The sequence below is a fragment of the Phyllostomus hastatus genome, unplaced genomic scaffold, assembly GCF_019186645.2.
Source record: "Phyllostomus hastatus isolate PE091 unplaced genomic scaffold, TTU_PhHast_1.1 phas_scaffold_442, whole genome shotgun sequence".
NCBI lineage: Eukaryota > Metazoa > Chordata > Mammalia > Chiroptera > Phyllostomidae > Phyllostomus > Phyllostomus hastatus.
The window spans coordinates 3,399,244-3,412,838 of NW_025334030.1; the positions used below are offsets into that span (position 1 = coordinate 3,399,244).

The following is a 13,595-nucleotide window of genomic DNA, read 5'->3' on the forward strand; positions in this document are numbered from 1 at the left end:
GAGGTTGTGACAGTTATGTGAGAGTATACATATAAAATAACGTACTAATGTCTGGCACATGCTAAACCCTGTAAAAGCATTTGCTGTCATTATAGTCATCATCAACATCACATTCCAGTGGGAGAAGATACAGAGAGCTCAGGGAAGGCACTCTGATAAGGTGGCATTTCAACAGAGACCTAAAACGAGCATATGAACCAAGTAGGTAACTGTTGGAAGGCTATTCCCAGCAGTGCAAAGGCACTGAGGCAGTTGCATGTTTGGTGTTTGGGGGGAATGGGGGTGAAGGGCCAAGGGGGTGCTAGTGAGCTGAAGAATAGTCCAGGGAGAGAAAGAACAGGACATGGGGTTGAAGATTAGCACAGAGTGTGGGTTCCAGCATATTTAGAGCCCCATGGGTCACAATAACAAAGCTTCTAGCTTGACTGTGAGACAGGAAGCCAGTTTTAGGCAGAGAAGTGGCATGTTCACTCTGGCTGCTACGTACATACTAAACTGTAGGAGTAGGGGTCCAGAGCAGAAGCAGGGAGATTCCTTTTGCTACAGTTACAAGCAGTGGTGTCCTGAGCCTTGGGAGTCAGTAGTGGGGGTACTCAGAAAAAGGGGTCTCAGATTCCCATTTGTAAAGCCAATGGATTAGAGGAGAGAGGAGGGTAGAATCAAGAAGGACACCAAGGATCTTGGCCTAGTAGAATGGAGTTGCTGTTTTCTGAGATTGGGAAGCCTGTGGAAGGAGCCATTTGGGCAGGGAAATCAAGAGTTTGGTTGAGCATGTTGAGATTCCTGTTAGATATCCAAGTAGAAATGTTGGGATGTCCACTGTTGCTGGAAGATAGCAGATGGAGAAAGGGAGTAGGAGGTAAAGTCAGTGGTGGAGGAGACAAGAGCAGGCCAGTTGTAAAGCTCGAACAGTGCCTCTTTACTCAGGACAGTGGGTCAGACCCTTGACAAAGAGGAGCCAGCCTCATTGCGCTGGTCTTCTCTGTGCATCAGTCTGTGGGGAGAGTGGGGCTTTTGGCTCCAGGTCACCCTGAGTTCTAATTCTGGCTTTGTCACTTGGCATCTGAAAAATGTTGGACAGATTTTCTCATGGGCACCATGTGGCTTTCTTAGTATTTCTTGAGATCTGGTGGATTATTTCCGAAGCTAGTACTGTTTTCTTAATGTTTATGGTTCACCATAAGGAATTTTTCTCTGTGACAGCACTGAAAACCATGGGCTTTCATTCATTACACGCAAGAACACATTTTATTATTTCAAGAACAGAGAAGAAAGGCTCACTCTGTGTTGATGAACACTTGCTCTTTTCTCCCAATGGACAGTCATTAGAACCGTGGCTGGAGGTTTGGGCTTAACTGACACTGAAACCATGGAGCTGTCCAGGGCTTTGCTTTGGGTGGAATGTGACTAAAGGAAGCAGAGAAGTGAAGAGGTGCTCCCCAATTTGGAGCAGGAAGACATCTGTTTCTGAGGTCCCCACAGTGTCTTGACAATAATGCCTTTCCCTCTGTAGGATCTCACCATTCCTGAGTCTAGTACTGTGAAGGGGATAATGGCGGGACCCATGGCCGCATTTAAATGGCAGCCGGCTGTGAGTGAGGTAAGGAGCGCTCCCACAGGCCAGGACAATGCTGGCCTCAGAGCTGGTTTCCTGGCCTGACTACGATGTACTTTTCCTACTTTTTGTGAGGGGTTTTGGGTGTTTTTTATTTTTAAGATTTTATTACTTTTAGCTTGAGGGGAAGGGAGAGAGAAAGAGAGGGAGAGATATGTTGATGTGTGTATATGAGATACGTCAACGGGTTGCCTCTCTCACGCCCCAACCAGGAACCTGGCCTGCAACCTAGGAGTGTGCCCTGACCGGGAACCGAACTGGCAGCCTTTCAGTTTATAAGCCAGTGCTCAATCCACTGAGCCACACCACCCAGGGCAAGGGGTTTTTTTTTTTAATTGCCACACAGTACAGAGGAGTGTGAGGTAAAGAGTGCAAGTCTCCACTCAGGAGTACTCACTGTTAAATTTGATGTAACTTATTCCAGCCCCTTTGTTATGTCCACTTAGACATCATTTACTAATTACACACACACACACACACACACGTAGTTTGTGTTGTTGGGACTGGTGTTATTTTTCACAGTAATGGGATCATCTGCAGATTTTTTCATTTGATGCTTTATAAACACCCTTTCATTGTCTTTATACACAACTTTGATATTTAGTAGCCATACGTTATTCTATCCCTGGTATAGATCAGGGGTGTCAAACTCATTTTCACCAGGGGCCACATCAGCCTTGTGGTTGCCTTCAAAGGGCTGAATGTAATTTCAACTCCTTAACAGTTAAGAAGTAGTTACAATTATACAGCCCTAAAATTACATGCAGCCCTTTGAAGGCAACCTCGAGGCTGATGTGGCCCCTGGTGAAAATGAGTTTGACACCCCTGGTATAGATGCACCCTTTTCATGTGACTGGGCCTAATTGTGAAAAGCCCTTGGAAGTCATGCCAGTTGCTGCCACCTTATTTCTATTAGTGTCAGTCCTTAGTGGGGAAAAACACTCAAGGACCTGGTGCCACACACAACTAGAACAAAACCCTAAAACTGGAAAAGAGTCCTCAAAATTGATTTGGCCTTGTCAGCTATTGTCCAACATGACTAATGAATCCTGGGCTTTAAAACTACTAGTATGCCTGCCCTGGCCAAGTAGCTCATGTGGTTAGTGTTGTCCCAACATGCCAGGGTTGCAGGTTTGATTCCCAGTTAGGGTACATACAAGAATTAACCAATGAATACATAAACAGGTGGATCAATACATCAATCTGTCTTTCTCTCAAATTAATAAAAAATAAAAATACTAGTATGCCTTTTAAATATTTTCTCACACTGTTACTAGAATAATTTGTGCACCAAGCTGGCAGAAATATATACTTGAAGCAGGTTTTCCTTTAGCTGGAACAGAAGTCATTTACAAAAGGCTTAGACTAACAATGGGAAAAGAGTTTCCAGGCATTTATAAAATTAAGATCAGCTTCCAGAGATGTTTCATCCAGAGAAGAGCAGTAATCAGGCAGAAGGAAGTGACCTTTAGTGGAAGATAACTTGTTTTATTTAATAATTTTCTTGTTTCAGCCGGTTAAAGATGCAGACCCTCATTTCCATCACTTCCTGCTCAGCCAGACTGAGAAGGTGAGTTATTCTTTGAAGTTCTTGATCCTTGGTCGGGGGCTAGCATAAGGGACAGTGTTACTCCATTACCTTACTAGTCTATAAAGCTAGGCTCTGCCTTTACCACTGCCCAGAGCAGCTAGTTAAAAAGTTGCATGGGGGCCCACTTGTGAATCAAGTATTGTTAAGGTTAAAAATACCTCTTCCCTCCCCCCAAGCAAGCATATATATATATATATATATATATATATATATATATATAAATATATATATATATATAAATATATATATATAAATATATATATATATAAATATATATATATAAATATATGTATATATAATATGTAAATATATACATATTATGTTATTATATATTATTATTATATTATTTATAAATATTATATTTATATTATAATAAATATATTGTTTATTATATTATTTATAAATATATATAAACTTATCAGCTCTGTGCTTGAGATGTTTATGGTTGCCTTATAATAATATTATTATATTATTTATAAATATAATATTTATATTATAATAAATATTATATTATTTATTATATATATATATAAACTTATTGGCTCTGTGCTTGAGATGTTTATGGTTGCCTTCAGAGTCTAGGGCAGAAACCAAACCTCATAATCTATCAGCCAGCTGTGAGATAGCCCATGATGCTGGGTAGACAGTCTCTGTAGTCCTCCAGGTATGGAGGGACAGTTTACTGAAGTGACTGCAAGGCCATGGGTTAGGCCGAGCCTTGATAAGATCTGCTAAGTTGGTCAGAGCTGGGTTCCAAGCCCAGTTACACTGACCAGCTGGCTGTTCTGTAATTCTGGGCACATGACTTAACACCTCTGATTCTTAATGTCATCCTCAACAAAAGGACCTTGCAGCATTGCATGGAGAATTGAATGAGGTGTGTTAATTTCCTGTGTCATCTGAAACATTCAATTAAATTGAACACCAAGTAAGATTATGTTGGAACATCTCACATTAGAACTAACTTTTTAGGTAAATTAAAATAAAGACTGGTTAAGTATTCAGTTTAATGAGTGGGTTTTTTTACCCTCTTTATTAGCCAGCTGTCTGTTACCAGGCAATCACAAAGAAGTTGAAAATATGTGAAGAGGTATGTGGGTTCCACAGCTCCCCATTTTTTATCTTTCCCTGGGGCCTTGCTGTGGGCAGATTGACCTGATGATTTGTGCTTCTTTTCCCTAGGAGACTGGGTCCACCTCCATCCAGGCAGCAGACAGCACAGCCGTGAATGGAAGCATCACACCCACAGACAAAAAGTAGGACCTTTAACGAAAGGCTTCTTGTGGCTCTGGTTCTGCTGGGGGTGGCGAATGACCCCAAGGGGGTTCTTTAAGGGTTGTGCCACAGCCATTTCTGGAATTGAATGTAAAGAAAGGAGGTAAGGTGTCATCTTTACTGATGGTGATTTGCCTGGGAGTAAATTGACTTGAAGGAGATAAAAGTTGTCCTTAAATGTATGTTGGAGTTGGCTTCCTAGGTCACTGGTGAGTCTGTGAGCAGGGAACACTCGGTTTTGTGGTTCTCAGACTTTCTGTGCCTCAGAATCACCTGGAGGGCTGCTGCGAAAGCACTGATTGTTGGGCCCACCCCTGGGGTTTTCTCAGTAGGTCTGAGGTGGAGCCCAAAAAATTGTACTTTGGACAAGGCTGCAGGTATGCTGTTGCTGCTAGTCAGGAGGCTATACATTGAGAACCCCAAGCTTAGTAGAGCTGTGATGAAAACCTTCAATTTGACTGTGGGGTATGTGAGATGGATATTTAGAATAAAGCTTATCTTCCTGCCCTCCCTGGCTTTCTCTACTATCACCTCCCAGTCTTTCTCATATACCTTCCTGCTGCTCTGTGTCCCGCTTAGACAGGTGGGAGAGCCTTGTCTGTGGTCCCCAAACCTTACCTTGCATCCACACTCACCTTTTCCCTTACTCTGTTGGCCAGTTGTGTTTCCAGAGTCGTGATGATGAAAAGGTTCTTTGCTAAGAAGGAGCATTCTGAGCAAGATAGCTAAGTCTGAATTTCCTTATCTGTGTCTTTCAAAAGCTTCTTTCTCAGACTAAAACCAAGGCATCTTTTACTTCATTCCTAATTTTTTGTACTATCAAAATCAGTTATGTGGGGTGAACTTCCTTTGTACAGTGGAGGAGATCAATGCATCTTATGTGCTAATAAAAAGGGAGATGGGTCCTGACCGGGTAGCTCAGTTGGTTAGAGTGTTGTTCTGTGCACCCAAAGGTTGCAGGTTAGATCCCACCCTGGTCAGGGCACAAACCTAGACTGTGGGTTCGATCCCTGGTTAGGCACGTATAGGAGGCAACTAAGCAGTGTTTCTTACATCAGTGTCTCTCTCCCTCTCCCCTCCTTCCCTCCCTTCTCTCTCTCCCCCTCTTTCTAAAATCAATAAACATATCCTCTGGTGAGGGTTAGAAACAGGGGGGAGTTGAGATGGGTGTCACCCATTCATTAGATGAGGATTATGTTGATTTTAATGAAGAAAAAATAACTAGTACTGGTGAAGAAGAGTCCCAGTGCTTTTACCCAAGGCCCATTATGCCCCTATAATCAAATACTTTTTTTTTATTGGGCGCTCTCTCTCTCTCTTTTCTTATTTATTTTACTCAGAGGGAAAGGGAGGGAGAAAGAGAGGAAGAGAAACACCAATGTGTATTTGCCTCTAGCGTGTCCTCATCTGGGGACCTGGCCCAAAACCCTTTGGTTCACAGGCCAGTGCTGAATCCATTGAGCGACACCAGCCAGGGATTTTAGTACTTTTTTAACCTGAGTGTAATGCCGATACAAAGCTAACCAGCTGTATTGTTCTCAATTCACTTAGTCCACATTCTCCATCTTGTTTCAAGGCCACCATGAAGGATCGTCAGTTGCCATGTTAAAAATTCAGAAGCTTCAGGTCTGTTGCATGTCCTAGAATACCAAGAAACAAAGAGAATTAGTCCTCGTGTTTTAGAATCATAGAGAAAACTTGCACTACCAAGAGAGCCATGAATGACAAAAGATTGTGTTTTTTGAGCTTTGGCTTGAAACTTAGTGGACAAGGGTGCTACTTGGTGAAGAAGGTGGTCAATTACATTTTTGACATTTGATTCAAATAACTTAGAGCAGGCTGGGACAGAGAGTGTAAGAAGTGCGTATTCCATCAGGGTTTAGGGAAAACTAGGTACAAGACTTAGTTTGCAGAAGTGGCTGCAGATATGATTCCCTGGAGACTGAAAATACTGAAAGGATAACACAGGTCAAAGTGGAGAAGCTGCAGAGAATGTCTAGAGCTGAGAGAAAGCCCAAGGTGAAAACTAGAACATGATATAATAAGAAGCGAAGAAAGAGGCATTGGTTAGCAAAGTCACATGTGAGGAAGTATAGGAACCAAGAAAAGATGTTTGGGCAAGGTAAAATTATCTATAAAAGCAGTAGTAGCTAATAGTCCCCAAGTTCTCAGGGTTGTGGGAAGGAGTAGGCTATAGGAAGTGAGGGTAAGCAAAGCATAAGAAGGATCATAATGGGCCTGCAGTCAGAAGGGCATGGCGGGGAACAGAGAAGGGGATAGGCCAACAGACGGCAGTAATGGGGAAAGGTGCAGGAGAAGGCAAGCATGGAAAGAACTCACAGACTGGGAAAGGTTGGCTCTAAAGCTCAGGTGAAGCTTTGAAGGAGAGGGACAAAGCTTGTCTCTGCTAACGAGAAGAATACAAAGGTAGTGCAGGTTTGGAGTCCAGAGAGGTAAGGGAAGACTGGGACCCTGACTTCTGCCATTGAGGAAGGTGTCTGGCTCTGACAAGTCATTTCAGTTACTCGGTCAAGGATCATGATGTGCTTTTTTATAAGTGGCATCTGAAGGTCTAATACTTGAAATTCTTGCAAAGCCGAAAACAAGTATCTGCTTTCTTGTCATGGAATTGTAAGGTCAGACCTTCTGTCAAAACAGCAAGGAAATGATTTGGAACACTTGCCCTAAACCATATGTGTCATACTTCTTTCTGTGGCAGTCAAGGGTTTAGAAATGCCCATTTAAATTTAGGGACACTTTTAAACAATAGCGAAATAAAAGGCACAATCTACATGCGCCATATCTGGCTCTGTGCTCATGCTGTGTGGACACTGCTATGTTACAGCGGTGTTACAGGTGGTCTGAAGTTCCACTCCAGGTTTATGAGGCAGCACAGTCTGCAGTGTTTGGGACACCTTCTTACCTTGCCCTTTCCACTCCACCCCAAACTTACCATTCTGTCTCTTTTTCAGGATAGGATTTTTGGGCCTTGGCCTCATGGGAAGTGGCATCGTCTCCAACTTGCTAAAAATGGGTCACACGGTGACTGTCTGGAACCGGACTGCAGAGAAAGTAAGCATTAATGAGTGGTGTTTATCAGGCAGGGTGGGACTCCCTGGCCCATGGAGTTTGGGTAACTAAGGATGGGAATGTCTTCCTGATGTCTTCACTCAGCATCCTGTACATGATAGTGTAGGAGAAGCCAAGCTCTTATTCAGGCAGGTAGAGGTGTAGATAAATAAGCTTAGAGTATTAGTAAAAAATTAAACATTTAAAAAATACCCACATGTAGTAGCCCTGGTCAGGTGGCTCAGTTGATTGGAGCATTGTCCCGTACACCAGGTGTCCCCAACTCCCTGGCCACATATCAGTAGTGGTCCAAGGCCTGTTAAGAGCCAAGCCAATGAGCTTGAATGTAATGTGCTTAAACCATCCCAAAACCATTCCCTACACCCCTGGCCATGGAAAAATTGTCTTCCTTGAAACCAATCCCTAATTACAAAAAGATTGGGGGCCTCAGCCATACACCAATAGGTTTCGGGTTTGATTCCCAGTCAGAACACATACCTAGGTTGTGGCTTTGATCCCCTGCTGGGGCGCGTATGGGAGGCAGCTAATCAGTGTTTCTCTCACTGTGTCTGTCTGTCTCTCCCTCTCTCTCAAATCAATTTAAAAAAATATCCTCAGATGAGGATTAAAAAAAAACATACCCACAGGTATAAAACTAAGTGAAAATTCCTCTCTCCCTGCCATTACCTGAACTAACTCATGTTAGTTAGGTTTTTGCAACGTTTTTTCCATGCCCAGGGAAATATGAGTGTGCGTATATTATGAATTCATTGATAAGGAATGTGTACAGATAGATCTGCTTCCTCCTTTTCAGTGGCTGCACTGTTTTCAGTCATTTGGACTGTGTTAACAGCTGTGCAGTGCAGAATTCTGCAGTGGCAGTGTTCTGTATCTGCGCTGTCCAGTGCAGCAGCTGCCAGCCACATGCAGCTCTTCAAAGCTTGAATCAAGCCTAGTACGACTAAAAAATTGAATTTTTAATTTCATGTCATTTAAATTCAAACAGTCCCTTCTGGTTAATGGCTACTGTATTGGACAGAACAGGTTTAGAAGTTCTTAACCTAAGGTGGCAGCCCAAAGCTTCGAGGGGACCATGCATGCCCTGACTTGGAATTCCAAAGCTGTGAATGTGCACCTTTTATAATAAAGACCCTGAATCCCATCAAGGTGTCATCTAAGAAAAGGTGAAGAACTATGGTGTGAGTACCAAAAAATTTAACACTAGTTGCCAGGAACAAAGGAAAGACTGAGAAAGGACTGGCTTCTTGAGCAACAAAGTGTAACTGAACATGTATTTGTGAAGTCATTAGGTGCAAGATGCCCTTATGTGCAGAGATGAAGGCTGAAGTGAGGTGTGATTACTGAAGGAGCTGGAAGAGCTGACATATTTCAATTAACAAAAATGTTCTAGGCAAAAGTAAAAAATTCACTTTGCTGTAACACAGGTCCCATCAGCAGGCCAGTTTGTGATTCAAGGCTAAGGATACCCAGGAAATCTAAGGTGCATAGTGGCAGATTGTCAAGAAAACTAGAAAATTAGAGATTTTACTTATAAGTACGTTATCCTTTGATAGAAGTGCCTCTGGTCTTCCTATGTTCTTGATTAGACAGCCTAAATGTTATAGACAAGGCTATTCTTTCCAGATTAATTTATAGGAAGGCTGTAGAGCAAAGCAGGTAGAACTTTGGTTTGGAATAGGAGAGACCTAATCTAAGTCACACTGTACTGTTTGCCCTCTTCAGGGAGATAGTTTACCTCCCTCAGCCTATAAAATGATGACAACAAAAGCCCATGCTTCATGGGGGTATGAAGATAATTGAGGTGATGTAAGGTTCTCAGCACAGTGCTTGGCACAAATTATGTAGTAAATGTTGTCTTTAAAAACCATTTAATCCTTATGACAATCCTCATGGAATTTGTATAAAAGAATCCTAATAAAAAATGATTCTGTGCTTCTTCTGGAAAAACGAGAGACACTTTTAAATTTTTAGAAAAGGGAGAATAATGAGCAGGTCTCTCCCAAGCAGAAGTGAAAACGTAATAATATAAAGCCACATACTAAAAGGCCAAATGCACTTGTGCTATAGTAAACATACAGACCTTCCAGGTCACTCAGAAAGCCTAGGACGTCCTCTGATAGAGGTTGCACACTATGAATCAGTGATATAGAAGGGTTGGTCAGTAGGTTCTATTCAGGATGACTGGTTAGAAAGTTGAGGAAATACTAATCTCACATTCTCCATCTTGTTTCAAGGCCACCACGAAGGACTGTCAGTTGCCATGTTAAACATCAGAAGTTTTAGGTCTGCTGGGTGTCCTAGAACACCAAGAAACAGGAAACAGAAAGAGAGTAGTCCTTATGATTTAGCATTATAGGGAAAACTTGTACTACCTAGATAGCTGTAAATGTCAAAAGATCATGTTTTGTTTTTGTTTTTTTAAGATTTTATTTTTTTGCCCTGGCTGGTGTGGCTCAGTGGATTGAGCGCCATCCTGCAAACCAGAAGGTCGCTGGTTCAGTTTCCAGTCAGAGCACATGCCTGGGTTGCAGGCCAGGTCCCTCAGTGTGGGGCATTTGAGAGGCAACCACATGTTGATGTTTCTCTTCCTCTCTTTCTTCCTCCCTCCCCCTCACTCTAAAAAGTAAATAAATAAAATCTTTCTTTTTGTTTTATTTCTTTTTTAGAGAGTGAGAAGAGAAGCATCAATGTGAGAGAATATCAATCAGTTGCCTCTCACACACCTCCAACTCGGGGGACCTAGCCCTTGCAACCCAGGCATGTGCTCTGACTGGGAATCAAACTGGCGACCTTTCAGTTCGCAGGCTGGCACTCAATCCACTGAATCAACCAGCCAGGACAAGATTGTGTTTTTAAGCTTTGACTTGAAACTTAGTGGACAAGGGTGCCACTTGGTGAGGAAGGTGGTCAATTACATTTTTGACATTTGATTCAAATAACAGAGCAGGCTGAGACAGTGTGAGAAGTGCATATTCCATCAGGGGTTAGGGAAAACTCTAGGTACAAGACTTAGTTTGCAGAAGTGGCTGCAGATATGATTCCCTGGAGACTGAAAATACTGAAAGGATAACACGGGTCAAAGTGGAGAAGCTGCAGAGAATGTCTAGAGCTGAGAGAAAGCCCAAGGTGAAAACTAGAACATGATATAATAAGAAGCGAAGAAAGAGGCATTGCTTAGCCAAGTCACACTGTGGGAGAGAGATTAAGGAAGTATAGAACAGCTGGTTAGAAATTTGAGGAAATACTAATCTCTCTTCCTACTGCATAATAGAATATATTCTAGATAGATTAGTGAATTTTTTCCCAAGGAAAACCAGAAGAAAATAAAAGTAAATGTTAACATAGATCTCTCTAAGCCTAGATGCAGTCAAAATCACTAAAGAAAAAGAGGAATAGGTCTTTTTTCTTTTTTTCAATTACAGTTTACATTTAATATTATTTTGTATTAGTTTCAGGTGTACAGCATAGTGGTTAGACCATCATATACTTTACAAAGTATTCCTCCCAATATTCCCAGTACCCACCTGGCACCATACAAAAGGTAGTTTTCAACAATACTCCCCACAACAAAAAAATAAACAAAATTGAAAGGTACACCAATTAAAGTGCTTATAGCAAACACAATAGGATTAGAGTAGTATGTTGATTTTGTGAAATGTGTAGTTTGACAGCTCAAGATAAAAAGCTCACAGAAGAGGAAATAATTAAAAACCAAAGTTATTTTAAAGGTTTAGTAATCAGAAATAATCAAAATGTGTCACCGAAAAGTTTCTATATTTAGCTGGTTAAATCAAGTAGGATAAAGTTTTAATGTGTTTATGGATGCTTATTTGTTGCTTCTAAGTGATATACTCAGTGCTAGTGATTGTTTTATATTGCCTCTACATTTATTAAGAACTTGAAAACTATTTGGAGCCTGTTTCATTCTTAGAGATCTAAATTCAAAACATAGAGGAGAAGTATTGTACATAAAGATATTTCTTAGAGTCATTTATAATTAAAAGCAGTCCAGATTTCAAACTGCAGGGGAGCCATTGGGTAAATCCTCTTAATGGAATATTTTGCAGCTGCCCATTGTAAGCAATAATTATAAGAGACTACAATATGGATAAATGTCTTACAAGATACTAAAAGTTGGATACAAAATAGTAGGTTCAAATTGTTCTAATTACATTTTAAATGCCTTTGGATAAAGGAAATGCACTGAAGTATTAATGATGTGTTTTGTCATGAGATGTTCTAGGTGATCTTAATTCTCAGAAAAGAAAGTTTAGTGTTTTCACATCCCCAGAAACATCTCAGTAGTGAATGGCAGCCTCCCAATCACAGCCCTGCTTCCCTAGCACAATACTTGAAAACTCAGGGCATTGCATGGTTTTGCCACAGCCAAGACAGCCACATAGGGCTACAGACAGGTACTATTTACATCCTGTTGTCAAACAGGAATCCTTCGGCAGACACTTGTTTTATGTTTACTCTGAAGTAGAATATCAGTCTAGGTACCAGGTATGCAAAAACACAAGACAGTCCTTAAGAGCCCCCAACTACTTTCCTCAAGAAGCCAGACGGCCAGCTCTGGCATCCTGGGCTCCCAGCCTCAGCCTCCTGCCTTGGAAGGCCAGCCAAGAGGACCGGGCACTGTCTTTGGCCTGATTGTCTTGTTTGTTGTGCACTGCCTGCAGCTCACGTTAGGATCTGTGACTTTTGCAGTGTGATTTGTTCATCCAGGAGGGGGCCCGCCTAGGAAGAACCCCCGCTGAAGTTGTTTCAACTTGTGACATCACCTTTGCCTGTGTGTCGGATCCAAAGGCGGCCAAGGATGTAAGGATCCCCTCCCTCCCCTCAGCGTCTCAGATTGTGGCCAGGAAAGCTGGCTGGCCTCCTTCCCTTCTCCCCTGCACACGGAGTGAGTGTTGTCTGCATGTGGGGGGTTGAATTTCCCATCTGGGGGCCATCTCCCATTGTGAAGGGTGTTTGCATAAATTGACTACAGACTTCCTTTAATTCAGAACAAAGAATGAAAATGACTAGGATCCCTGAGGTCTATGCTGAAATGGTTTGTGGTGTATTCTTGTTGAGCTGAAAGCTTTGGGGCTGAATGAGCTTTTAGTCCATGTGCCAAGTTCCTATGTTTAGCTACCACTGCATTTGAATGTTTTAAAAGTTCAAGTGCAGTAGTCATCTTGTTAAACTTGTGACTAGTCTAATCCAAGTAAATGCAAAAAAGCCCCAAAACTGAAGCATCAAGGTTCCATCTCTTAAATGGGAAATTTTTAATAGAAATACACATTCCTTTTTTAAAGATAAATGGGAACATACTAGAAATTCTTTTTTTAAATAAATTCTAATTTATTTGCTTTTCCCTTTTTAGCCTTAATATTTGTTAGCTCCTAATCAGGAAATGAGCCAAAAAAGCAAATGGATTCTGACTTTAGGTCTAAGGGACTCCTGGATATCAGGCTGGGGGCCTGGGCCATTGCTTCTCCCTTGTGTCCCCACAGCTGGTGCTGGGCCCCAGTGGTGTGCTGCAAGGAATCCGCCCCGGAAAGTGCTACGTGGACATGTCAACAGTGGATGCTGACACAGTCACCGAGCTGGCCCAGGTAGCGGCCTTGTTTGGGCTGGCCCTCCAGCATCCTTTTGGTTGGAGCCCAAGACCCAGATTGACCATGCCCAAGTGTGGTCAACTTGGTTACTCTAGAGACAAAGCAGAGAGAAGAGAAGAAGCCGGTAGCCTTGGGACTAGTCTATCTTCACTCTCTACCTTCAAAGCTGCAGCTAGTCTAGGTGGCCATGAGAGAAGAGGTGCTTCCCAGCTGGGATGGGCATCAGGTCCTATAGCTGCCAGCCTCACAGTAAGAAGCAGTCCAGGCTGCCAGCACAGCCTTTTTGATTTAAGCATCTATTTGTAGTTGATACTAGTAGAGTATTCCTCTTGCTTGAGCTGCTGGGCCCAAGTGCAATAGTGGTGACCTCCAGCCCATATGTGTTCTGAGACTGGCTAGTCAGGGAAGGGTGTCCGTA

General features: G+C 42.2%; 1 protein-coding gene across 3 annotated transcripts in view; it reads left to right on the forward strand.

Annotated features, from left to right (window-relative positions):
- GLYR1 (glyoxylate reductase 1 homolog) overlaps positions 1-13,595 on the forward strand; it is a 35,770-nt gene that overhangs the window by 14,634 nt on the left and 7,541 nt on the right. For 2 of the 3 annotated variants that reach the window (XM_045820605.1, XM_045820602.1), the window contains exons 6-12: positions 1,514-1,600; positions 3,129-3,185; positions 4,246-4,296; positions 4,389-4,462; positions 7,454-7,553; positions 12,282-12,392; positions 13,073-13,174. In XM_045820605.1, coding sequence (XP_045676561.1) covers positions 1,514-1,600; positions 3,129-3,185; positions 4,246-4,296; positions 4,389-4,462; positions 7,454-7,553; positions 12,282-12,392; positions 13,073-13,174 — 582 coding nt within the window. The remainder of the gene's footprint in view (positions 1-1,513; positions 1,601-3,128; positions 3,186-4,245; positions 4,297-4,388; positions 4,463-7,453; positions 7,554-12,281; positions 12,393-13,072; positions 13,175-13,595) is intronic. The other variant, XM_045820603.1, reaches the window with a different exon arrangement.